This window comes from Heterocephalus glaber, unplaced genomic scaffold (assembly GCF_053883595.1).
Source record: "Heterocephalus glaber isolate CG9 unplaced genomic scaffold, H.glaber_assembly_v1.0 deba00001523, whole genome shotgun sequence".
In the NCBI taxonomy this organism is placed as follows: Eukaryota; Metazoa; Chordata; class Mammalia; order Rodentia; family Bathyergidae; genus Heterocephalus; species Heterocephalus glaber.
This window is the reverse complement of record NW_028258327.1, coordinates 10,493,632-10,520,993: the sequence shown is the minus strand read 5'-3', so window position 1 is coordinate 10,520,993 and position 27,362 is coordinate 10,493,632. Positions and strand designations below refer to the sequence as shown.

Genomic DNA, 27,362 nt, shown 5'->3' with positions numbered 1-27,362 from the left:
TACTGCCACTACTGTTTAAACTCTTCAATGAATTTGAAAGGGAAGCAATACTCCTGGATTCATTCCTGGAAGCAAGCATCACCTTGATCTCCAAAGCAGAGAAACACCCAACTGAAAAGGAGAACTATAGGCCAATCTCACTAATGAACATAGATGCAAAAATCCTTAATATGATACTGGCAAATAGAATCCAGAAGATCATCAAGAAGATCATACACCCTGATCAAGTGGGATTCATCCCAGGGATGCAGGGATGGTTCAACATATGCAAATCAATCAATGTAATACACTAGATTAATAGAGCCAAGGACAAAAACCATATGATAACCTCCATAGATGCAGAAAAAACATTTGACAAAATCCAACATGCATTTATGATAAAAACCCTACAAAAAATTGGAATAGATGGTCTCTACCTCAATCTGATAAAAGCCATCCATGAAAAACCAACAGCCAGTTTCATACTAAATGGTCAAAAACTGAAATCCTTCAAACTAAAATCAGGAACAAGACAAGGATTCCACTATCACCACTCTTGTTCAATATAGTTTTGGAAACATTAGCCATGGCAATTAGACAAGAGAAAGAAAGAAAAGGAATAAAGATAGGTAATGAAGCAGTCAAACTGTCATTCTTTGCAGATGACATGATACTGTACATAGAAGACCCCAAGAACTCCACCAAAACTCTTCTGGACTTAATAACCAAATTCAGTAGAGTAGCTGGATACAAGGTCAACACACAAAAATCAATAGCTTTCCTCTACATGAATGACAGACTCCCTGAGAGAGAAATAGGGCAAATAATTCCTTTCACAATAGCATCCAAAAAACTGAAATACCTAGGAATCAACCTAACGAAAGAAATCTCTGAAAACTATATCACTCTGAAGAGAGATTGAAGATGATATCAGAAAATGGAAAGACATCCTCTGCTCCTGGGTAGGAAGGATCAATATAGTGAAAATGCCCATACTTCCAAAACTGCTATATAGATTCAATGCAATCCCAATTGAAATCCCAGCAGCATACTTCATGGACCTTGAGAAAACAATCCAAAAATTCATTTGGAACAAGAAGAGACCCAGAATAGCAAAAACAATTCTAGGTAACAGAGACATGGCAGGGGATATCATAATCTCCAACCTGCAACTATACTACAAAGGTACCATGATAAAAACAGCATGGTACTGACAAAGAAACAGACCTGAGGACCAGTGGAACAGATTAGAAGATGCCGAAACAAGTCCAGACACACTCAACCATCTCATCTTCGATAAAGGAGCCAAACACCCTCACTGGAGGAAAGATAGTCTGTTTAATATGGTTCTGGAAAAATTGGCTTTCAACTTGCCAAAGATTAAAACTAGACCCACCATGCATTAAACAAAAATCGAAACAGATTAAATATCTAAATATTAAAAATAGTAACACTGAACCGGAATGAACAGAGGTTGGGTAGAACTCTCGAAGACATTGGTGTAGGAAAAAATTTTATGTACCAAATCTCAGTTGCCCATGAACTAGCACAATCAACAAGTGGGATCTCTTCTTATTAAAAAGCTTCTGCACAGCAAGAGAAACCACCAGCAGTGTGAAGAGACAACCCACAATGTGGGAAAAAATCTTCACCTGCTGTTCCTCAGACCAAGGTCTACTATCTCAAATCTAGAAAGAACTTAAAAAGATCAGACCTCCCAAAATTAAAGACCTAATCTGAAAATGGGCATCTGAAATGAACAGACATTTCTCAGACAAAGAAGTAGAAATACCAAATAAATACATGAAAAAATGTTCAACATCACTGGTCATTCGAGAGATGCAAATGAAAACAATGCTGAGATTCCACTTCACTCCAGAAAGAATGGCTGCTATCATGAAATCAACCAATAACAAGTGCTGGAAAGAGGAACCCTACTCCACTGTTGGTGGGAGTGTAGACTGGTGCAACCACTGTGGAAATCAGTATGGAGGTACCTCAAAGAGTTAGGACTGGAAGTCCCATTTGACCCAGCTATTCCCCTCCTGGGTATCTTCTCCAAAGAATTAAAAGAATCCTATCACAGTGATATATGTGCACCCATGTTCATAGCAGCACAATTTGTAATAGCTAAAACTTGGAAACAGCCCAAATGCCCAACAACTGAAGACTGGATAAAGAAAATGTAGTTTTTTTTATAAAATGGAGTCCTCCTCAGCCATAAAAAATGAGAAATTAGAGACATTTATAGCTAAATGGATGCACATTGAGGCCATACTCTTAAGTGAAATAAATAGGACACACATGAATAAATACCGAATAGTTTCTCTAGTGTGAGAAACTGAAAGTGTAAATAAAGACTAAAATGTATAATAGATAATGTGAAATAGGAAGAAAAGGGGCAAAGGGGAAGGGGAAGTGGGAGAGGTAGGGAAAAGGAAAGAAGGGAATGGAATTAATATGAGAAAATGGAAAAATGGAATCAAAGTCTTTGTAAATAGGGAGGCATAGAGGGGTTGAAGGGAGAGCAGGGGAAGGGTGAAAAATAACCAAGAGAGATTATGTAAAAGTGCAAATTTCCAATGATGAATGTCATTATATTGTATACCTAAAATGTACCAATGATTAGAATGAATAATTGATAATGCAAAATAGGAAGAAAAGGTTCAAAGGGGTGGGGGAAGTGGGAGAGGTAGGGGAAAGGAAAGAACGGAAAGGAAAAATGATGAGAATGGAAAAAATGGAAATAAAGTCTTTGTAAATAGGGAAGGGTGGAGGGGGTGAAGAGAGGGCTGGGAATGGGGAAAAAATAAGAACCAAGATGCATCATGTAAAGGTACAAGTTCCCAATGAGAAATGTAAATGTATTGTATACCTAAAATGTACCAATGAAAGAATTTAAGGAAAAAAAAAGATGTGACATAAGAGGAAAACGATTCTTAGCTTAACTTTCCTTTAAGATTTTTTAATGGTGTGCTTTCAGTTGATTTTAAAAAAACATGTTATAGCAATTCTAAGTATGTTACTTGCTGGATTATTTGTATGTAGAAATCTGGTGTGGTCTGAATGTGCTTGTTCATTCATTCAAAAGTTATTTGTTAATCACCTCCTCTGTGATCCATATTAGAGGAAATATAAAAATAGACCACTTTACCTTCAAAGGCAACTCCAAAGCCTAAAACTCACATACATAGAGATTGCTGGTTTTTTAAACTTCATAAAAGCCTTCTCCCCTACTGAAACAAGTACAATATCTCCCACAACAGTGTCTGGTGTATAGACATAATTTCCCACAGGGGATACATAAGTGGAATGCTAGAAAGAGTGCTGAAGCAGAATTCCCTTGCATTATTAAAAAAAAAATTAAAAGAATTCTCTCCTGTTACAGCTACTGAGGACATACTTTCCTTTATATTATATTTTATTATCATTATACTTTCTGATATAAGAATCAAATTATTTTCAAAAGCCTAACATCATTATTTAAAAATAAAGCTTTGACTTTTTAACCAAAAACAGCTTCTTACATAAATGTTCATATCTTTAAAACTAATTTTATTTCCTTTTAAGTAGAAATCACCACCCAAGTGTCTTTTCAAAGCATCTGAGGGCAGTAATGTTGTCTACCAAAGAAGTAAAAACAGTTACCAGGTTCACTTTTCTATCATAATGGCTGATCACTTTCAAACATTCATCATCTATGTTTTGCATAATTTTTCTTTTTTGCATTACAGCCTCAGCCTTTTGGTAATATTTCAAAGGTGTTTTAAAGCACAGGTTTGATATATACAAAGCATCAGTTTTTTGAGACTATAATTCATGAATTATAGGTTATATTATATTATTTATTATAATCTATAATTTTAGATTTGGTTCTTATATCTTTAGTCTCACTTTTAAAAAATCTATCCTAATCTCCTGAAAGATTTCAGTCTGTGAAAGTGAGAAATTTATTTTAAAAATCAATTCAATATAGCATTTCTGTTTAAGTATTTTTCACTAATATTTAAAATGGTTTTAAAAGTTCAATCAGTGAATATAAAATTAAATACACTTGTCTTTTCTCTAAAAAGATACAGGAGCTGCAGGAAAACTTCACTCAGATGTGTGGTGTGCCGTGGTATCCCTTACTCCAAGGAATAATACTGAATGCACAGTAGAGAAGGTTTTGTTTACTAGAGAAGGTCTATGCTTACTACTTGAATGTGCACGCTTCCCTTTCATCATTGATCAAACCAAGACTTTTGATCTTTCCAAAAAATTCCACTACATATGCCAAATAAACCACTAATCTCCAACTTTCTGGCACCTCGAATCAGTTTCCTGGAAACATTTTTTCCAAGGTCAGGACAGCAGCAAGCAGGGGTGGGGGTTGTTTGGGATTATTCAAGTGCATAACACTTATTATGTACTTTATGTCTATGATTATGACATTGTAATATATAATGAAATAATTGCAACTCCCCCTAAGAATCAGTGGGAGGCCTGGGCTTGTTTTCCTGAAACTAGATGGTCCCATTTAGGGGTGATGGCAGACACTGACTCCCAGTGTCGCTATGTGCAGTCTATTCTATAATCTCATTTTGGTTGCTGTCACTGCAAAAAACCCTGCCTCACAAAGATGGGATGTTAGAAGTAGAACCAGGTTTTTCAGTGTTTTTGTGGCAATCCAGGATATTCTACTTTGACTTCAATCCCAAATTTTTAGAGACTTGAAATTGTCTCAAATATACTTTTACGGTTACCATCATTTGTGATCTCAATTGATCCTTTCTAGCACTGATGCAGTCAATTTATCTGGCTTATTCACAAATGAGTGAAGGATCTATTCCTTCCCAGTTTGGGGATCTTGTGGTTGGGAAGTAATGCTCAAACTCTTGAAAGCTGACATAGGGGATCAGGCATCCCCTGGGAGAAAGAAGGCCCTATCTCAGTCTCTTTCAAAATCTCTGCTAATGTCTGAAACGTCAAAAATCCCAACATTCACTTGTCACGTCACAATTTTAGTTTGAATGCATCCAGTTATCTGCTGACTTAGACAAAGTTATCATTCTCCCTTGAAGTGAAAGACTGAGTTTGTTGAACAAGTTGAATGTATAACATGAGTAAGCAAGTTTTGCAACTCATTCTGTGTCACTGAAACATGCTGCCAGTGGTGCCTTTTTCTGGAGTGGCTCTCATAACTCAAAAACTCTGGCCAGTGATCTGGCTTTAGAAAGCTATCTCACTTCTGCATAGAAGAGAAGATGTGTGTGTTCTGCCTCCTTCTCACAGAGTTGTGTGAGCAGACATGAGTTAAGGATGTACTTTAATGTGGTTGATATTAATCACATCCTGCAAAATATTAAGTTCAGATGATATTTTTCAGCTAGCTTGCATTTCTCTATAAATGACACAGAGTAGATTTAGATTCACAAGTGACCTCTTAGAACCAGGTAGCAAAAATAGAAAGCCCTGCAGTCACGGCAGCTACTCCGTCCATGTATATACTGACACAAAATGACCAATTTAGTTTTTCTAATATGTAATCATTCAAAGACTTGTATGATTCTGTAGCTGTGATGTTGGTTGGCAACAAATGTGCACACAGCGTATTTATATGCCATCCTCCTGAAAAACACATTCCACAAAAACAAGCAATGCTGCATTGGTGTCAACACTGGTAGACTCAGTCAACAAGGATTTCAAACCATCATGACTCATTAATTCCCTCTAATATTTGTGCCTCAATAGTCTCTGCTATTTTATCAATTTCCCTAGATATGCAACTGGTCAAAAGAGGAACAGGTACCGCTTTTTGGGTTACAGCCTTTCCTAAAAGTTCATAAAAAATCTCCTTAGCCTTAGTAGCAAGCAGGATCAACTTTTCACCAAAGTAAAGGACTTTTAGCTTCAGCAATGAGGTTATCCACCAAGAATGATTCAGTACAAACACATTTAATGAAGTGTTGACCTTCAACAACTGCTGTTTTATGTGTTCACTTTTTTTTTAAACTCCAAAGACTTGTTTTTTAATGCAAGGTTCTTGTTCGCCATGTGATAAAGCAATTTTGAAGGTTTCATGGGTTCACTGTCTAGCCAGTTGCCACATATACAAATTGGGCTAGAGAATGCCAATCGCCTGTTGCAAAGAACTCATCCTTGGTGAGAGGATATTGAGAGGCAGGGCAGGGATGGATACAGTGGGGTCAGCTCCTGGGTTGGAAGTGTGGGCCTGCATTCTGGGCTCCAAATTCATTTTCATGGGAGGTTTTCTTACCATGAAGTAGGAGGTCTGAACCTCAGCCAATCACACAAGCAAAGACAGACCCTTCACCTGTTTCTTTCACAGAAGCATATATTAGGATGATATGAATTTATTTCAACTGTTTGTCACATTTAAAACATTTTTAAAATATACCTTTTGTCTTATATTTTTTGCTTTCCCCATACTTACTGAAAACTTTAATGAATGGCCATCACAGATGTAAATTACTCTTTCTCTAATTCCATTTTCTTCATCAAATCCAACAATGACTCATTATGGTTTGAAATGTTTATTCAGAACTGGTGAAAAATTACAGCTGGTTGAACAGCCAGAGGGCCTTTCTCATTACAATGAGAAATAAACACTGAATTTTGATGGTAACAAGCCATGTACCGCCTTTGAACAGACATTGCATGAATCTGGTTCCAGGAAAATCTGAAGCATTTATTCAGGTTAAAGTGAAGCAGAAATGTTAACAGCTCAGGGCTGTGTGCAATTTTAGATTCAGTGTCCTCATTATAGGGTAAAAATAGAAATATCTAGATAATATTATTGTCTTGCTCTGAAATAAAGCAGGGAAATAAGGCTCTGTGCTTTCAGTGTGCTGGGGCATCTTCCTCAAAACAAGATCTTTATGAATTCTTAAGTATACAAAATGACAAATAAGGATGATGTTAAATTGTATAATATGTTGAAAAATAAACATGGTATTGGGGTTTTGCAAAAAAAAAAAAAAACAATAGAGTGCTGGAAAAGATGGGTTTGAACCATAAAGAAGGAAGATAACGTAGTATCTTTTCTCTATCCCATCTGTGATAACTCTTAAAGTAAATCATCAAGACTGCTGCAGATAGTTGGGTTATTTTTAAACTTTTGTACTTGTATTTTTATACCTAGCTTGCCCAGCCTCAAAAATTATCATTTTCCTCTTTTACTCCTATACTGATAAAGTAAAAATATTTACACATGAAAATATTATTCTTAAAAACTGAAGCTGATCAAAAAAAAAAACCTGATCCTTTTTCTCTCTCCTAATAGACAATGAGGAAGAAATGTTTTCAGAAAATAAAGGATAAATAAGCTTGCTAATCTACCTTCACCTTTTGATCAAAGATGTTTCTAATAATATATGTCCAGTTGCTTTGTCTCATTATTTGATTTTTCAAATAAGCCAGAATGAAATCAAGTCCAAGTGTGTCCCTGACTTCCACCTCCCAAATCCTAAGTTATTATAGCAGACAGTATGTGAATATGGAAGAGAGCTATTCTTTATTTCTTGTGTTCATAGTTATTTAAAGGGACAATGACTAGCCTCCATTTCTGACTGGTAGATGGTCTGTTTAAAGAGACTTTCAATCACAATTAGCTGGAAAAGAGAGAGGCCCATGAAGGCCCAGAAGCAAGGTCTGGGCTATCAAAACTCCCAGTCAAAACTGTTAGATATGGGGTGAGGGTGGGGGTTAGAATCCTAGAATCTTTCATCTCTGTGTGAGACAAAACCAAAAGATTAATTCTGCTTGGAATAAAAGACAGTAGAAACAATATTTTAACTGATCTTGAAGCACGGTAAGGGTCAGATGTGGATAAATATATACTTCTATTTAACTATAATTGTCAAAAACAGATACATAAGTGATAGAATGAGAGAAATGCTTTTGAAAAACTTTAAATGCTGATAACAGAGAATAGGAGCAATATAGTGGTACTACTTTCAGATTATGATTATAAATATAATTCAAGAAGTAGAAGCTAGTCCGACAGAAGAAAGCACAGGTGTCATATTTATTTTCTCACTCTTTGAGGATTCTTAGGTTTATCGCATATGGAACATATGCCAGGACTACAGAGGTGACATTATAGCCTAGTCCATTTCATGAGAGCAAGCTTTGACAAAGATGACAGAGCCTATACCTCTCTCCCTTGAAAGCAAAACCCTTCACCACCCCTTCCATGGTCAGTATCCTGTCTCTTACTAAAACAACTAGTGTACCATAATAAACGTATTTGTCAAGAGAAGACAGAGCTTTGGATGGTGTCTTTAGGAGAGTTTCATTTTGTTTTGTTTTTTAGGTCTGTCACTTTTTTTGAAGCAAAACATTTATTGGTTCATTTTAGATATACATAATGATCACATTCACCATAGGGAATTTGTACCTGTACATGATATATCTTGCTTCTTCTTTTTCTCCCATTTCCCCCCTCCCTTCAACCCCTCTTCCCCTCCTTATTTACAAAAGCTTTGTTTCTGAAGAGAGAGAGAGACAGAGAGAGAGAGAGAAAGAGAGAGAGAGAATAAAAGAGTCATTTATGGGGCTGTCCTACCTTTTCTGAGTGCACGGGACACCTGAGGTACGAAGGTCTAATTAATCAGCATTTGAAAGCTCCATCAGCATCTCATCACCAAGGATACCACACAGAAGCAAGAGTGTGCCCTCAAAGGCCAGCACTGATTCATCAAAGATGGGACAAAAGCAAGACTGCATAGTCTTGAGAATAAAAGACGTGCTCTAGCCATACAATATGGCCTAGCTCCTCCAAGGCTGTGAAAGTAGTCAAAAGTATAATGCTTGGTAGACAACACGAGACATGAGATAAGAGAATGCAAGAAAAGCCATTGACTCAGATTTGGGGAAAATGACTGCCCATCTCTACATTCTATGTCTCCCCTCTAAGCCTTGTGTCTTAGTCACTTTCTTGTCACTGGGGCACAATACCTGACACTCACAACATTTTGTCTCAGTCTCAGTCCATGGCTGGCTGGCTCCAAGGCAGAAATGCATAGTGGGAAAGCCTGGATGGAGGAAAGCTGCTTACATCATGGTGGCCAGGAAGCTTAGAAGGAAGGGAAGAAGCAGGGAGAAAGATACACCATTCCAGATCATGCTTCCAGTGACCCAGTAGTCTTCTGACAAGACCCTACCTCCTAACAGCAAGTTAACTATAATGTCCCCATTATGTAATCACCTTCCAAACACATAAGGCTCTTGGGGCCATTTTAGATCCAATCTCTAACACCTTGACATATGCCCCCTCTCTCTTATTCTAAAGTTTCCTCTGTAGCAATTTATTAATTTGTTTTATACCCAGTCCAAAGACCACCTCCCTGTTTATTGTTACTGCAGGACATAACACCCAGTTGAAATTTCTCCCCAGAAATCTTTGCTGTATTCATTGGTCATATGCACTTTCAGTCTCAAACTTAGAGTCCTGTTTGCTAGCAACGTAGCATTAGAAGTAGAATACAGGTGAGTGCTGACAAAGTACCACACCATCACTGTGAAGAAGATCCAGGCTTTGTAGAGGAACCACATCTAGGACAGTGCCTCCCCTGTTGACTTGCAAAACAACCTGGAGTCAAGCAAGTAGTGGAAATCTAAATATCTGAATCCAAGTATGCCTGGCAAATATATAACTTCTAATTTATTTATGTAAAGTTATCATATATGTTAAATGTGAGTTGCAAATATTTTCCAAGCACTGGAATACATTTTGAAGCCCTAAACAGAAAACTAAGCCTAATGACATTTTATTTCTGATGACACGAGAGAAATTCTGAAATCTTACAGCATCTCTAGGTCATCCCATGGAAACTACATGGTAGAGTGGTTAACAGGATCCTAGGTTGACCTGAGTCCTGTCATTTACTTTTAATTACTTGTCTATATACACCATCTCTGAATGCACAAAATGAAAGGTTTGGAACGATCCTAAGGCACCACGTGATGCTATATGATATTTCAAAGGGCAGAAGTCCCAATTAGCACTAATGGAAATGTTCAGTCTCAATTGCAGTTTAAACCAACCCAAACTTAAAACATCAAATAGAAAGCTAAGCTATGCATTTTTATAAAATATCTCATGAGTTAATGATTTAAGAAGACAAAATTGTTGATAACAGAAGCTATTTTTAATCAGAATTTGATATTTAAGTCTACTGAACATGCATCATGTGTGTCTGTCTGTGGATCTGAGTGTAAACACAAGCACACACACACACATCTACACATAGAAACATAAACAGAAATTCATCTTCCTTTATGGTATTTTTGGCCAGTGATGCTGAAGAAATACTTTTTGTATGTAATAAAAAACTGTACGTAATGCAAAATACAGCAAAATCAAATTGTGTCTTAAAAAATAACTGTACAGCTAAAAGCTGATGTAAGTTGGTATTTTGAACTGGATTACTGTATGTGTTCCACCACTCAAATTCATATTTGGTCCTATGTCCATTTTCTCAGAATGTGACTGTATTTGGAGACAGAGCCTTTAAAGAGATAATTAAAGTTAAGTCAGGGAGGATGCTAATCTAATGACTGTTATCCTTATATAAAGAGAATATTAGGATAGAAGCAAGCACAATGGAAAGACCATGTGAAGACACAGGGAGAAGACAGCCATCTACAAGGCAAAGAGAGGACTCAGAAGAAACCAATCTTGCCAACACTTTAATCTCAGGGTTTCTTCCTCCTGGTCTGTGAGAAAACAAATTTCTGTTGTTTAAGCCCGTCAGTCTCTGGAATTTTATTGAGTAAGCTAATACAATTGGCTCAAGAATATCAATGGACATAGATATAAATACTAGGTATAAAAGGACAGTTGGTCTGATGAAATGGGCAGTTCTTAGAGGTCACCAGTAGTCACACCTTCTCCATGAGCATTAAAAAATGCTGTCAGGATATCAAGCTTTTCACAAAAGACCTATAGTGAGTGTCACAGCAAAGTCTCAGCCTCCATTGCACCAACCACATTCTGCAAGGAGAAAAGTTAAAATGCCAACCATATCTACCAGCATAGAAAAATCAAAACCACACAAAAGATGAATATTCACAATAGCTTCTCAAGAGGCTAAAACTTGAGTGTCTTCACGGGAGTGAAAGACTTTCTGTGTGCAGTTACTAAATATGCCATCTACACAAAGGGACTGGGTTCATAGGGAACCTAAATTACTTTGTGAACATACTTTATACAATTTCCCTCCTTGAATGCCAGTTTCATTCTTCTTGGGATAACAGCATTAATTAAGGCAAATAAGTCCTGCTCAATAGGGTTCTCATGTATCCTTCCTTTCACTACTCCTTGCATTATTTTTATACTTGAGGGCACTTATTAAATTTTACACCATAGAGGGATAATTTGTATGTTTCTTTTACCTCAACTAGTGAGCAAGGACTATGTTTATTCTTGTGCCCTATGGGCACAAGAATACTCAATAATATTCATTAACTAAAATTTAATTAAATTATTCCTCAATAAATCTCTAAAGTGTAATTTTGCATTTCAGGTCACAGTTAAATACATACCTTTATAAGAAACTTAGGAAAGCTGGAGTTTACACTGGGAAAGTCAGGAGAGATGAGTTTGAAAGAATTACATATGTAGGCAGACATCCTCACAATTTAAGGAACTTGGATTGCATCCTAAGGATGATGGGATGAATTTGTAGCATTTTTCAGATTTTTTTCTTTTTTTTTAACTAGTCTGGGTATCATTTGAAAAATGAATTATAGAGAGTGATAACTAAGGGAGGAAGCTAGGGATGGGGGTGAATTAGAGAACAGTCAGAAGTCTGAGTTTTGCAGTCTTTGTAACTGGGAGACTAGCAGAATCACTGGCAAAACAACCAAAGGGTGTACAAGAGGCTAAGGTATGAGGTGAAGGTGGTAAATTTGGTTTTTAATTTTTTCTTTTTTATTAAGGTATTAAAACTATACGCTGCAGTATATAAAGTGCTTTATTTTTAAATGTACAGCTTGATATACTAATGTAATGTCCAACCAGATCAAAATAGAGAACATTTCTAGATTCTCTTATGCCCTTTCCTAATCAATAACTTAGTAATTACAAGCCGGAAAACAGAAATTTTATAGTGAGTATCTTCCAGACACCACCTTAACCAAGCTATCAAAGTTAATAGACCCTACACATTTTTGATGATGGCCTCATGTTCTCTGATGTTTTCCCACAAGAGCTGTGGCATGCATCTCCTACCAAGGCAGGCTATAAGACTGCTCTGATCAACAGAGTAAAGAAATGATGCTCTGGCGATTTCTGGGCCCAGGACTTAAGTAGGTCCACTTTCTTTGTTCTGAAATATTTATTTTTGGAACCCAGACAATCACCATGCTACAAGAAGCCTGCCTATAGGCACTCTGATCCAACAGCCTAGATGTTACCCTAAGGACAGCCTGTCTTGAGCCTTCAGATGACACCAACCCCAGATTCAAGTACATCAGAGATCCAGAGGAAAACTACCCAATTCAATAATGAATTGTTTTAAGCTACTCGGTTTTGAGATGGTTTTGTATGGACCAATGGATAAATGAACAGCAGCTAAAGTTAAAACTGTAAGCAAGACGAGATTTTTTTTATCTTCCCTGTTGTATCCTCAGCTTCTAGGCAAGTGTGTAGCACACAGTAAACAGATCAATGAATATTAGTGATGGATGAGTAATTAGCAATATTATTGGTTTGATAAAATGATATTTGTCTACTTTTTGCTTAATAAGTTATTTGAGCAAGCAGAGAAAGAAAAAAATCACAATTGTAATATCTACATTCATAAGTGGGTCACACATTTGCCCTACCTAGAAGTGGGTCTCTTAAAAAAGAGAATGCAGTGACCTAAATATTCAAAGACCTCATTAAAGATGTTGTTTTGAAGTTTTAGAATATCTTAAACCTGGTCTTTTTAAATTTTTATTTTGTTATTAACTTTTGCTATTTCTACAGAAGCATCAGTGCCAGTGACAAAACCAAAATATACAACAAAGTACCCTAAGAAGAAGAAAGGTAACTTTTTGCTTTGGCAACGTTGCAATATTTCTGGAATATTTATAAGGCAAAATTTCTCTCTCCTCCTCCTTTTACTCTTTCCCTCTCTCCCTTTTCTTCCACAAGACATATTTTCTAAATGGCTTTTTCATTTCTAAGCTACTCATTTGAACCAATAGTATCAGTTGTAGACAAGCACTAAGAGAAGGAGGGCTGATAGGGAAGTGATTGAATAATTAATGGATAATAGCCTAAAAAGCAGTGAATAGGCAGAGCTGAATACTCTGCAACTCTACACTAGAGTCTCTTAACACTAACAGTAATCTAAATAATAAATAGGAGCCCAACTGTATCATTTCTCCTGTGTTAAAAAAAAGCACCAGTTTATAAACACGTTGAACTTTCATGATAATATATATTGAAAGCAAGTTATTTCTAAAAAGTAAAATTAAAATGTTATACACAAACATGCTGTTGTGTAACAAGAATCAGTGAAAAAAGAGATTACCCATTCACCATATGACAGGCACCTAAACTGTTTCCATAGCTTAACTATTATGAATTATGCCTCAAAAAACATGTTTATGCAAATAAGAAAATGTGATACACATATATATAGATAGATACGTACAATGGAATATTATTCAGCCCTAAACAATGAAATTATGTTATTTGCAGGAAAATACATGGAACTGGAGATGATCATATTAAACAAAATAAGCCAAACTCAAAAAAATCTCATATTTTCTTTCATATGTGGAATTAAAAAAAGAGAGACAACATAAAAGTAGAAGGAAGATTATTTAAGAAGAGGAAAATTAGAGTAGTAATCTTCATTATATAGTTCATTTAAATTATTGAGTGGTTTATATTACGCTTACCTTGAGAGGCAAAAAGACAATTAAAGAAAAAATTGACTATATTTCCCATACAATATGCAAAACAGTAAGCTAAAATGCAAAATTGCTTGAATATCATTAGCTCTAAGTGAAATTTTTATTACCAAATATAAATGTATTAAAATTAAGCAATATTTATTTTTCTGTAAATAGAAGACTTGAGGGTTATTTTAGAAATTATAGTGTTTTTCCTCAGTGATACCATGGCGTGGTCATAAAGCTCCATATAGCACTCTCATGGCTTTGACAGCTTATAGTACACTGGGAAACTATGTGGGGAAAACCAACCAGGTCTACTCAGGGGCAATCATGGTGGTTATCACTGAAGATAGCTGTGGCCGAGTCAAGTTGAATCCATATATTCCATTCCTTATAACTGGATCTTACAATCTCACATGCCCTCAGTCATGGTATGTCCTGAGCCTATGAGGGGCTTTGGCATTGGGTAGATAGAATCAGTGAGACCACGTGTCTGGCTTGTAAGTAGAGTCCCTAGCAACAGTAGAGACACACACATGAAGAGACAGAGAACAATTATGCAAATTATAAAAACAATGAATTTTTTCAACCAGGAGTCCCAGAAACCAAATCAACAACCTAGTATGCCTCATAGGGATACTAGAGATAGGATCACATAAGACATTAATTTGGATTTTCATTTATGTGACTGACATTAGGAATGATAACAAAACATTTTGTCTTGATAATAGCATAGATTCCAAGGAAAACAGAAAAAACTACAGCTATGAACAAGAAAACAGATGCTTAGAGACTTGTAAAAGTAAATATGCACTATCCAGTAAGACAATACTAGTAACATCATCTGTTACACAACACTCCAGCACCAGCTGGGGACTGATGTGGTACAGCATACCACATGATGGCAACCAGAACAGGGTCCATAAGTGAAATGGCATGTCAAACCAAGAGGCTAACTGTAGCACTCTGAGTTATTTCCCATGGCCCACTCAGGGCATAAGCCATGACCACAAGTCAGAGTTAAACAAGGTCAATGGAGACCAAATTAGGAGGCGAGAGACTCCACATACTTTGGCAAGAAATAGCTGACTCATTCATGGAGGAAGCCACTAGAACAGCAGTGCTGAACCTATGGCACATGTGCTGCAGCAGGCTGTTTGCATCACTGAAAGCTCTAGAAGGTTCACCATTGCTACACTAAAGCATCTCTCCTGAACTGTTTCCTCCCCTGGACTTAATGTTAGTAGTATACAAAAATAGCAGTACTGTTTCTATAAGAGACCAAAAGGGAAGAATGAGACCTAACTGACCTCCTCAGTGAGCACTGAGAATTAAGAGGGCGTTGTAAGCATGCTAATACACTGCAGGGAAAAGTAAAAACACCTGAGATTAAGTTGTTTACCCAGAGAAGTACCATGGAAGGTGGGACACAAATGAATTCTGTGAAACCCTAATTGCTTGTGCCCATGTCTGAGTGAATAAAGTCAAGTTGCACCAGTCCTTTGGCGTTCTATGTCGAAGGGAGGCACTTGGGTTCCCCCTGCTGGTCTCATGTATATACCAAGCATTTTTAGGTATGGGGGAAACCACTTGCACTCAGATCACAGGCCACTGTGTGGCTGCCTGGGGTAGTAACGTAATTTCATAGTTAACCCAGCCCAACACTGTCTGCAGATTGCAAGTTAATAAGCTATGGAGAAGATGCTGCACTGTCGTTAATATGCAAGCCACTTATTTAGACTAGGGGTATGAACTATGGTGCGCTGAGACTGGTGAAGAAGTACAATCACCCACCTCTTTACAGGTAGGCTAGTTCACACCGTGTCCAATAGTCTTGGTCAGTGGCTCCACCTGTAGCAGGACATTGTGCTCTCCTACAATCTACTGTTCTAAAGGGATTTATCTAGCTAGTTTCAATTCCCTTCCAAAACTCTGACCAAAATCCTAGACTTGGATCTTTGTTGTTCTTGGCAAAGAGCCCAAGTTGTACCATCTGCTATACTCTTGACATCTAATTGCATTGGCACACCTCATAGAGGGGTGCCCATCGCCTTTCCTTGAGAGGTCAAAATCTGCCTTTTCAAATGTGTTCTGCTGGGGAACATGTCAGTTCCATGTGATTCCCCTCTCAATCGGCTAACATAGTAGGCACAAGCACTGAGCTAGACAAGGAGCACAATGGTGGCCAGTGACTCAAGAGTCCCACAAAAAGCCTATACCTCCTTTCCTGCACTATGGGAATGGGGAAGATTTGCATGTTAGCACTGTGCCTGGAATCAAACAGGTCTTACCCAGGCAGACCACTCCGAGAACTTCACGATGGTTCAGGGCCCAAGCCTGGGAGTGGACAGCCATCTCCTGTTCCCTAAGGAAGTACAATCTTCACCAGTTAATGGAACCAGATGAAGAGTGAGATCCTGAGCCCTCATACTGACACAGATATTAGGAATGTGTAGATACCCCTGAAGCAATACGTGGATATAAGGAACATGGTAAGGGGAAGTTACTAGAACCTCTGAAGTAAGCCCTAGTCTTCTGTGAGCCAAGACAGCACAAGGCAAGTTAATTAATTAGACAGGAAAGGTAGAAAAATGAGACTTAGAGAAGCTGAGCTTTGGGTCTGATCAATGCTGCTCTGGGCAGCAAAGACAGCAGGGGTTGGGGAGAAAGGGGCTAAGAGGGATTTCAATCTCAGTTCTTCCTCACTCCCCACCAACCAGGGATTCCAGTTCTTTGCATCCCATCCTGATCTAGAGATGACAGCTCACACCTGTTTTTCTTCCAGTTCTTTCCTTCTAGAGACACAAAGCAGAACACTAGGGTTTATAGCTTAGTGTCCGGGTCTTCCATTTTCTCAGCCAAGTTAGAACCTAAGAATTATACACAAATTTCTTTCCAAGTTGTAACCCTTTTTCTAATATCTTTAAGCTCTTATCTGCAGCCGGTTGGGCATTGGTGGACAACTGAACTGCCCAAAACAATGGCCATCCCACTGTAGCAAGACACTGTCCTTCCCTACTACAGTGGGATAAATGACATTCAGCAAACAGCTGTTCCAACCCAGCAGTAAGTTTAGGGAGTATCCATAATCACTTGGTGAACCACAAACATTTAATGCAGGCCACCTCTTACCACATGTAATGGGACGGCCAATTCAGGAATTCTGCTAATGCTTTTTTCCCTGGCCCATTTCCTTAGTCTCCTGGCTGGCTCACTAATGGTTTTGGTGAATGAGAATCAGTCCCAAAGCTCACGTGACTAAAAAAAGAGGTAGGTAGATCCAGAATTGCAAAGAGTACAATTCTAGGGACATATGGACAGAGGCATGGTCCTGGGTGGTAGCAAGACCAGATAGATTCCAAGAGGTCAAGGGAAAAGTGACTTTATTCAGGCCAGTGTGTACCTGGTTCATCTAAAGCCAATAGCAAGAGTCAGACACATTCTGGGCCCGAGTCTACATGTAATACCAATCTGTTGGTCTTGACTATTTATAGTATGCTGGGAAACTATCCAGAGAAAACCAACCAGGGTTTCTCAGAGGCAGTCGTAGTGGTTATGACTAAAGATGGCTATGATCAGGTCAAGCTGAATCTGTACCCAGTTCTATTGCTGGGAAACTGACAGTGGGAAAATGTGTCATGAATTAGCAACCCAAATGCTCTAGATTTAAAGCTTTGGTTTTTTTGTTTCTATTTTTCATAGAGAATTAGGCCAAATAAGTGCTTCTGATATTTTATTCCTTCTAAAAAGCAATCTACTATTATTCCTAAAGCAGAGGATGTGGTCTCCAGATAGCCGTGGATAGACATTCTGTCTCTCCAACTGTTTCATGGACACTGGGTCTGTCAGGAAAAGTAGGAGAGTAACTACCAAACAATGAGTGGCTTTTTGAGATGCCTAGAACCATTTTAATCCTTTATATTTGCTCATTTCTTGTATATTTTCAACTTGTGCTCAATAAGCCATCTTTATGCACAGCCTCAAACCAGGGTGCTTTGACCCCTTTAGTTCTGTCCCTCCAAATATCCACAGATGCTCCCCCACACTACAAACTGTCCAGGACCTTGCCCTCCTTTTCTTGGGATTATGGATGTTTAAGGGCAGTGAGTAAATATGGAAAAAGGATGTCAATGCCAAAATATTTCCAGGCCAAGAAAAACCTTCACCACATGAAAAAATTACTCCTGACTGATGGTGAGATGCCAGAGGTTGACAAGGTTGAGCTAAAATAGCTATATCCAGATCCCAAGTGGCCTTCAAGAGCTCTAACAGTGCCCTTGTGGTTAGGATGAGCATACCGTCTAGTTTGTCCAGTTAATGCTGATTGCCCTTTTGTCTTAAATGTGACTGGTGTCCATTTTCACTCAAAAGTGCCCAACAGATTTATTACCAACTTTATAGTAGAACTCTGCCAATCCATCCACTGTTCTGCAACCACTTCTGGGGCAATTTCTCCTCTATCAGCAACCTGAATTCTAGTTCTATCAGCCTCCTTCCATCCTCTCCTGATCCTAACCCTAAATGTTACCCCGAAGAATTTTTTTTCTTCCCCTCTTCAACACTCAGAAAATTTCGTTCTTTCAAATTCTTTCAAGACTACCATTCCGTTTGTCCATGGTTCAGCCTCCTTCACAATAAAATTTGTGGGAGGACCAGGAATTTAGCTCAGTGGTTCCAAAGCCTGCCTTGCAGGCACAAGGTCCCGAGTTCGATCTCCAGGGCAAAAAAAAAAAAAAAAAATCAATGGAAGTCAACCCACACCGATGATTAGCACACACCCTCAACAGTCACTGGTTATTAAGTATTTTTAAAGCATTCCTGATACAGTCCATCCACTGAGTTGCTAAGACTTAATCAGCAAGCACTGAGTAGTCCTGGCCTTTTCTAACCCAGGCAATCTGTATGACATCTCACTGCAATCTCATGAACCTACAGGAAGGCAACACAGTGCAGCACCTAGGAGCACAAGGTCCTGACAATAATCTACCAGGGTTTAAATCCAAGGTTCAACACTAATAAGTTACTGAAGCTGTTTCAACCCTCACTGTAAAATATACTTTTCCTCATACCTGTGACAAATATTAATCAAGTGTATGTGTAAAGCACCTAGATTAGTGCCTAGTAAATCTAAAATGTTATCATTTATTATTAACTATCTTACAGTTAAGGACAATTCTGTCATCATGTGGCTAGTAGTGGTGCTGAGAACAAAGCAGGTTTCCTAAACCTAAACTCTACACACCACTACCAAATTACTCTCCTGTTCATAATATACTGCCATAAATAAAACTAAATAGCAGTAAGCTAAGCTAAAGAATGACACAGGAAGTACTTTATTTTATTGTGTGACATTATATTAGCTGTATCTAAGGTAACTAACCACACAATATAGATGGCTCAGAAACAGCAGTACTGGTGATTTGATTATTGATCTTTACATAAAGCAAAATGGTTTTGAGTGATTTACAGTTTTAAAACATAAGTTCATATTGATTTGAGTTCTTTCATGTTTTAATAAAAGAACTATTCTACTGAACCAGAGCTAAAGTAGATATAGTTTATTCATATGCATCTGAAAACAAGCCTCCAAGTTTCCCACCTCAGTTCATCTTGTTTTAAGCATTATTAAAAATGTGTCATTGTGTCATCATGCTGAATTCCTCAGCAGCTTCCACAGTATTTCCAAAGGAATCTCTGGAAGGTAGCAATACGTATCTTCCCCTGGAAGCACACTGACAATCACAATTACTACCTCTACCCTCTTGAAATAGATTTCTTTTTGCCATTACACAAAGAATATACCACTAGGACTTTGAAAACCTAAATTCTGGCTATGTCACAAACTATATAAATTTAGGTCATATATCTTCCTCAAGCATCTGTTCTCAACTGCAAAAAATAATTTACATTTGCTTGGTCCTTTGTATTTATCTTCACGGTAACCCTTACATTTAAGAAAGCATTACATTCACCTCATAGTAGAAATTCAGTCTCAAAGGTATTTTGGAAATACTGTTATTCGACCCGACTGTTCAGTTTCTCTTTCCTAACAAGAAAACATTTCCATCCTAGGAGTCAGGAAAGCTGTTACAAAGAATGAACTAATAATCTAAATTGGAAGGTGAAATTTTGAATGTTAAATGTGAGGTTCAAGCCATGTGACTAATTTAAAGTGTTATCATGTGCCAAAAATACAGTATTTCTCTCACTTATAATAAATTTGTAGATATGATTAGTCATGCTGACATATACATAGAACTATGCCTAAACCTAAATATTTAAAAAAATATTTATTTTCTATTAGCAATCCTGAAACGTCAACACAGCTCAATAAATAGCATGCTCTCAAAGTAAGGAGCATCATACACTTGGTATTTTCTATAATTTAATATGCTAAAATTGAGGAAATAAGCAAGCAAGGGGATGAGAAGTACACATAAGAAAAGTAATTTCGTGATTTTCTTCATTTTGATTCTATTGCTTTCTTGCTTTCAGGAGGAAAGATCTTGACTTCAAAAGTAACAAAATACTTGAGAAGCGAATTTACATCTTCCAGTTTTAAATGGTATTCTTGTACTATTTTCTCAGCAGTCCATGTTTCTGGATAAAGTTTATGATTATTGAGAAGTGTCAAGGCCTCTACAATGGAAATCTTGCCCTTGGGAATGTTCTTAATATCCATACCAAAGTGATGGCCCTTTGGCAATCTGGATTCCTTTGTCTCTTGCCATATTTCAGAATCTTTTACCTAGTATCGAGAGAACAAAAAAAAAAAAGAAAGAAAAGAAAAAAAGCCTTTAGGATAAAAGACTTAGCATCCTTTTTTGGGGGAAAATTTTTTTAGTAGTACAGGTTTGCAGTACATAGTGATTACATTCATCATGAGAGATGGCACATGTACATGACACATCTTATCTTAATTCCTTCTACTTCCTCTTCCTTCCCTTCCCTCTATCTGTGGATCCCTTTTCCACTTGCAAAAGATATATCTCCCTGATTGCTATTATGTATCCTTTATTCTGTTCATTAAATTACTTATACTTGGGGCTTCTGTTTTCACATTTCTCAAATCAAATCTACACTATTTCTCTTCAAATAAATACTGTACATGCTTCCCTAAACTGTATTTTCCCATTATAATGAGCAATAGTTTGACAGTACTTTTGCCATGTTATCTTTTCGTAACTCTAATTTTATCATTACTAAGCAATTCAGGTAGCTCTAGAAAAATGATAACTGAATGAATACCATTCATTCACATCATTTCACATACAGGTTGAGTATCGCTAATACACAAATCTGAAATCCAAAATGCTCTAAAATCCAAAACTTTTTGAGTGCCAACATGACACTGTAAGTAGAAAATTCCACACCTACTTCCTATGACAATCACAGTCAAAAAACAGGTATACCAAAAATATTGTACAGAATTACCTTTAAGCTACAGTAAGTGTATAAGCTATATATGAAACATAAATGAATTTCATGTCTGGACTTGGATTCTAACCCCAAGATATCTCACTATGCCTATACAACTATTCCAAAATCTGAAACATTTCTGGTCCCAGAAGTTTTAGACAAGGGATACTTGACCAATACATTGAAATAATAACAGGAATGCTTAGATTAAAAGCTGCACTTGCTTTATAAGGGAATTCTGAAGCCGCCTTCAATAGTCCACCTGATACCGTCCAGTCCATTGTTTTCGAGCTTTGCATTTTATATTCAATGCCCCAAACACCTCGAATGATTTCAAGTATTGCTAGAGATCTTGTCTTTTCTGAGAAAATAAACTTATGTCTCCAACACTCTAATATAACTGACATACACTCATCCCTCTATCACTCTGTCCCATCTACCCTTAATCTCTGCATTTGTGCTCTATATTCCATTCTTGTTATCTAGTAATTCCTATCATACACCTTTTCCTTTCATTTGCAACCCTGTCTTCCACTGCTTCTTGGAAAAGACTACTACACTTTTAAGACTCCCACTAAACCCCAAACTCACTCCCTCCTCCTTTTAACCAGTTTTCTTCTCTTTGGTTAAGGTTTAAAAGACAACGCTACTTGCTATCTCTAATGATTTCCTAGAAGATTAATTCAGAGGCACTTTGCAGACCTTATTTGAACTCAGTACATCTAACATTGCTGACCACATCAATGTAGTACCTGTAACTATCTTCCCCTTGGTTTCCATACTGCACCTCTCTGTTTTCCATCTGTTCTTCCAGTGGTTCCTTTATTTTCTTTGTGTGATTAACTTAATTAAAAGATGTTAATCCCTCTTCAATTAATCTACAAATTCTAACTCAATTACACACAAAATCCAAATAGGGCTTTCCCTTCTGCTGACCTTAAACTGTAATATGCTGGAAATTCTGGCCAGGTCATCTTCTCACTCTAGACATTGTTCCAAAGTAATCCCACACACTTTTCTAGGTTTTATTACTGCCTACATGCTAGTGACCTCCAAATCTGTGATCTCAAACCAAGACTCTTTTTCTCACTTCCACACCCAAATTCCCAAATTCTTAGTGGCCATCTCTGAGTGACGGAAATAGACCTCAAATTCAGTATGGCTAAAATGGAACCTACCACTAGTTTTACCCTCTCCCATAGCCCATGCCCCAAACTGGAGATTTTACTGAAACCTCCTTCTCCCTAACTCATTACATCCAATCTATGCCTAAATCCTGCTAATACGGGCTCTTAAATCTCCCTGGAATCCATTTACTTATCCCCCACCATCACCAAATCACTCTAGTAAAATGTAGAAACTACTGCAAATATCTCCTAGCTGGTCTTCTCTAACTGAATAAAATGTACTTTTCTCCCTCCCTGCTCACTACCAAACCTGACATTATTTTTCAATATGAAACTCTTCAATACTTCCTATAATCCTCAGGATAAAACCAAAATTCTTTAGCAAGTATCTTTACTCTATCACTCTCTATCCTAACTTATTTTTCCCAAATTCAGCCTTCACACCTTTCCCTAACTATATGAACTCAAACTGTTCTCCAAAACCATCACTTACTCTCTTAACTCACATTGCATCAGCCTTAAACATTCTTCCCAACTCCTTTACTTTCCAAAACTAAAAGCTCTCATCTTTCTGTTCCCTTCTACTTCTACTCCTACTCCAAACATAACCTTCATTCAGACATGCCCTTTACCTTTTTAGTATTTAATATTATTTGACACTGAAAGAAACATGATATAATTCAACATCCTTCTTTAAAAAAAAAGAAACTTAGAAAATAGAAAAGTTTTTAAAACTGAAAACCAGTATTTTTATAATTATTCTGAAATATGTTAGAAATGGGTGAGAATGCCCCCTTCCACTGCTATGTTTGAGATACAGATAACATAATAAACAAGGACAAATACTAGAAAGGCAAAGAATATTACAAGACCATACAGATATACAATACCTTTAGAAAAATAAGAAAGTCAACTGAAAAACTAATCCCTAAGAGAAATAATTTAGCAGTACAGAGACAATACAAAATCACTCACTTTATCATATATTAACAATAAATACTTTTAAAACTTAGGATAAAAAAGATCCCACTTTTATTAACAATTTTCCCTCTATCACTCAGACTCAATTAAGAGATGTAAATCCCTCTCCAATTAATCTACAAATTCTAATTCAATTACACACAAAATCCAAATAGTGTTTATTAAAAAAATTGACATTTTGATTTCCAAAGTTCATCTGTAAAAAATAAATGTGTCAGAAGAGACTTTTGATAAGAACGAAAATCATAATAGACATCAAGATATAGGGCCGAGGATTTAGCTCAGTGGTTCTGGCGCCTGCCTTGCAAGTGCAAGGTCCCGAGTTCGATCCCCGGTACCAAAAAAAAAAAAAAAAAAAAGATACATTATAAAGCTCTATTAACTAAAATAGCGTGGTTGTAGTGTAAATATAGAAAAATATATAGAACTGATGAGTCTGTAAACAGACCTATATGTATATTCACATATATATGTGTATATAGGTACAGTACAGGTGTGTATATATATATAGGTGTATGTGTGTGTGTGTGTGTGTGTATATATATATAGGTGTATGTGTGTGTATATATATATGTACTATATATAATATAGTATAGGTATAGTAGCATTTTAAGTAAATGGAAAAGTTCTGGTTTATTTAATAACTTATAGTCAGACAAATGGCCACTGGTTTGAAAAGATAAACTGATATATACAATAAGCACCATATCTAGTGCTAAATATTTTTACATAAACTATACAAACATAAAACCTTACTAAAAGAAAATATTAAAGACTTTTATGATATCACAGTGGTCTCAGTCTTTCTGTGTCATTAAGGACAAATGGCTGGCATATTTGACAGAATTTTGAACAGCTATAAGTCAAAAAGTCAGAAAACAAATCATTTGCCATATGACAAGGACAGTAGCATTCATGTCTAAAGACATCACAAATCATGAAGAAAACTATGAACTGCCCAAAAGAAAAAACAGGGGGCAAAGAACTTACACAATTCAATTTCTCATTACCACTGAAAAAAAAAGGAGTCATTTTAGACTTTTCCTGTGAAATTTTGATACGAGCACATATATTTCTTTATGGATTATATGTATATATGTTTTATATATTAAAAAATTAATGTTTCACTCCCCAGGAGCCAATTTTCAATTGCATTATTTAGTATAACATGACAGAAACAATACTGGAACTACTACTCAATATTAGTTTAATGATAATATAAAGAACATGGATATCAATCCCTGTACTTTTTACATGACCATTTGATAAATGAACCCTATAATCACAATTACATGCCAATTACCAACCTTATTTTGTTCTATGAAAATGTTGTTAGTAACTATTTACAAATATTCTGCCTATCTATAGACAGCACCAGAAAATTTTAGAATGGAAAAAAAAAATCCAGAAGTTGTTGGGACTTCCTTTTCCTTCAAACTCTCCTCCCTACCTAGAACCTCTCCCTACAAACTTCAATTCATCCTTCAATGTCACTTCCTCAGAAGCCATCTGTCATCTTCCAATTATAAAAAAGTCCTTCTGATATTCTCACACTGCTTATAATTATGTATGTGTGGCTGTTCATCTGTTTAGTGGCTGTGTCCCACACACAAGCCTTGTGAGAATTAAGAACTAGGTATGTTTTTTCATCACTATATACAAAGCACTTGTACCTGGCACTTACTAAGGACTTATCTATATTATGCAGATTAACACACTTATTATATGGATTCCCATTCCCAATGTATTCTATGATTCTAATTTTACATATCCTATCTGAACATACCTTAAAAATACTAATTGTTTGCATCCCACAAACTGAACAACACTAACAGAGTCCTTGAGATTAGAACATATTTCAATTCAGAGAATATAAAAGAAAAAAGTACTAAAGGTCTCCTACCTTACTAAATCTTACAAATTTGAAATATAAAATAACGCGTATAAGTGTATTCAATCAATACTTCCACAAGTCTCTTAGAATTCTGGTAAATAGCCAACAATCATGGCTGGTGTCTTGCCTCGACCACTATCTTAAACATTCCCAAGGCACTGGACTTTGGCCACAACTACTCCTACATTCTTACACTTGCAGAGAATTCACTTTTGCCATTTGCCACACTTCGCTTAATCATTTTCCTCGAACCCCAAAATAAGTAAATTATTTACTTAATTAAAAAACACATTACCCGCAGAGGTGATACAGGATCTTTGGAATCAACATATACATCTTTCAGTAATGACAGCAGCTTGTCATTTTTCCTAGCAATGTCTCTCTTAATTTCCGGATGGTCTAAGGAGAAAAAAAATAAGTCACAGTATTAAAAAAGGAAAAAGTTCCTCTAAGATCCCACACACTTAACATAAAGTGGCCACTTTCTTTTAAACAATCATTTAGACAGCTACGAAAACATTTTAGGCATAAAAACAAAATATTAGGCCAGGCTCAGCGTCCATCCTTCTGGGAAGACACCTACAAAAACCGTGGGCTGCACATGAGGGGTGCTGACTCTGATTCCCTGTTCAAAGTTTTTCATCGAGCACTAAAGGCAAAAGAGAGCAAGGGCCCGAAGAGCGGGCGTGAGCCGCCCTCAGGACCAAGGCGGGGGAGGGGGGGGAATCTCCGCGGCGCAGCGAGGACCATCTCAATGTCACCGGCCTGGCCTCCCCGGCCCGGCGCTTGGCTGACGAAGCCACTGCGGCCAAGAAGGCCGGCGTAGGTCCCCCGGCCCGGGGCCGAGGTCGCCCCAGCCCGTGCCCGTGCCCGCGTCCGCGTCCGCGCCCGCGCCCGCCGCGCCTCCGCACAGCTCACCGATCATCTCTCGCAGGTCGTTGCGGGTGGATGGGTGCCTCGGGGCCGCAGACGGCTTCATCTTGCTGATTTCCCGTTCTGTTCGGTTCTCTAAGTTGAAATTCCTAACCGCTCGAGCCACCCCAGCCCCCATGCTCCCTATAACATGGTGCACTCAAGTTCTCGACGCACGTGCGTGACCTCCGAGCCCACCGGCAAGTCTGGGGTCACGCCGGCCCGCGCTCCGGGAAACGGTACCTAAATGCGTTCGTCGTCCTCTGGCGGCCAGGAGGCCACACAGCGCGTCCCTGCCCGTAATTACATGAGGCGCGCTTTCTTCCGGGGATGAGGACACTCTCCTTGTAGGGCCCGCCTCCCGCGGGCGGGGCGGGGCCGGGGCCTCGGGCGGGCCGCAGTCCTGCGCGCTGCCCAACCAAGAGTAGCCGGGCCGCTCGGGGGCGTGTCCACATCGGGCCCCGCCCCCACTCGTCAGGCGCGTGGCCGCGAAGTTTAAAGCTGCTAGGCGAGGAGGCCGAGGTCGCCCCGCAAAGTGGAGACTCAAAGTTGCGGGGAGGTTGATGCTGAAGTCGTCTCGCAGGTCATTGCCGAAGGTCACACAAGCTACTAAAATTCCGCTTTCCTGCTGTTGTAACGGGAAGATAAGAAAAGGGTGTTCATTCTCGATGAGTATTTGTTTTCAACCACTTTTATTTCTGTGTCCCTTGTTTTCCTGAGCCCTTGCCTAATGTTTATCTCAGCCACTGTTTTCACTTTCCATTTTCTTATACGTTCCAGTTCCATTTCATTTTACCTAATGGTATTCATTTTAGTTACTCTTTCCTTCCACTTCTCTTTATTTTTATTACTAACTTGATTTACTTCTGTATGCTATGAAGCACCGAGTCATCCTATTATTCTTCACCCTATTGCTCGTCTTCCTTCCTTGGTCTTTTTTAATTTGTAAGTTCGAAAGATAGTATAACTTACTGACAGAAAGTACGTTTGGAAAAAAGCACATGTTACATGTTCTCTCTTTCTCCCCTATCTCTTATTCTCTACCTCTTCTTTCCATTTCTGATGGTTTCCTTGATGCTTAAGCTTCTTAGAAGTACTTCGATGGATACATAATAAAAGAAATCCACCAGGATGGAAGTAGTAGTTTCCGA

General features: G+C 37.8%; 2 protein-coding genes across 2 annotated transcripts in view; both read right to left on the bottom strand.

Annotated features, from left to right (window-relative positions):
- The window catches only part of Gpr63 (G protein-coupled receptor 63), a 131,098-nt gene extending 105,400 nt beyond the window's left edge, over positions 1-25,698 (bottom strand). Inside the window, exon 1 of the mRNA XM_087187963.1 lies at positions 25,595-25,698. The gene's annotated coding sequence lies outside the window, so the exon portion shown is untranslated. The remainder of the gene's footprint in view (positions 1-25,594) is intronic.
- On the bottom strand, positions 20,251-26,597 carry Ndufaf4 (NADH:ubiquinone oxidoreductase complex assembly factor 4). Its single transcript, XM_004862501.4, has 3 exons — positions 26,218-26,597; positions 25,595-25,698; positions 20,251-20,626 (listed from the first exon to the last, which is right to left on the bottom strand). The coding sequence occupies exons 1-3, from the start codon at positions 26,348-26,350 to the stop codon at positions 20,342-20,344; spliced, it is 522 nt and encodes a 173-aa protein (XP_004862558.1). The 5' UTR covers positions 26,351-26,597; the 3' UTR covers positions 20,251-20,341.
- Positions 26,598-27,362: the final 765 nt, after the last annotated feature.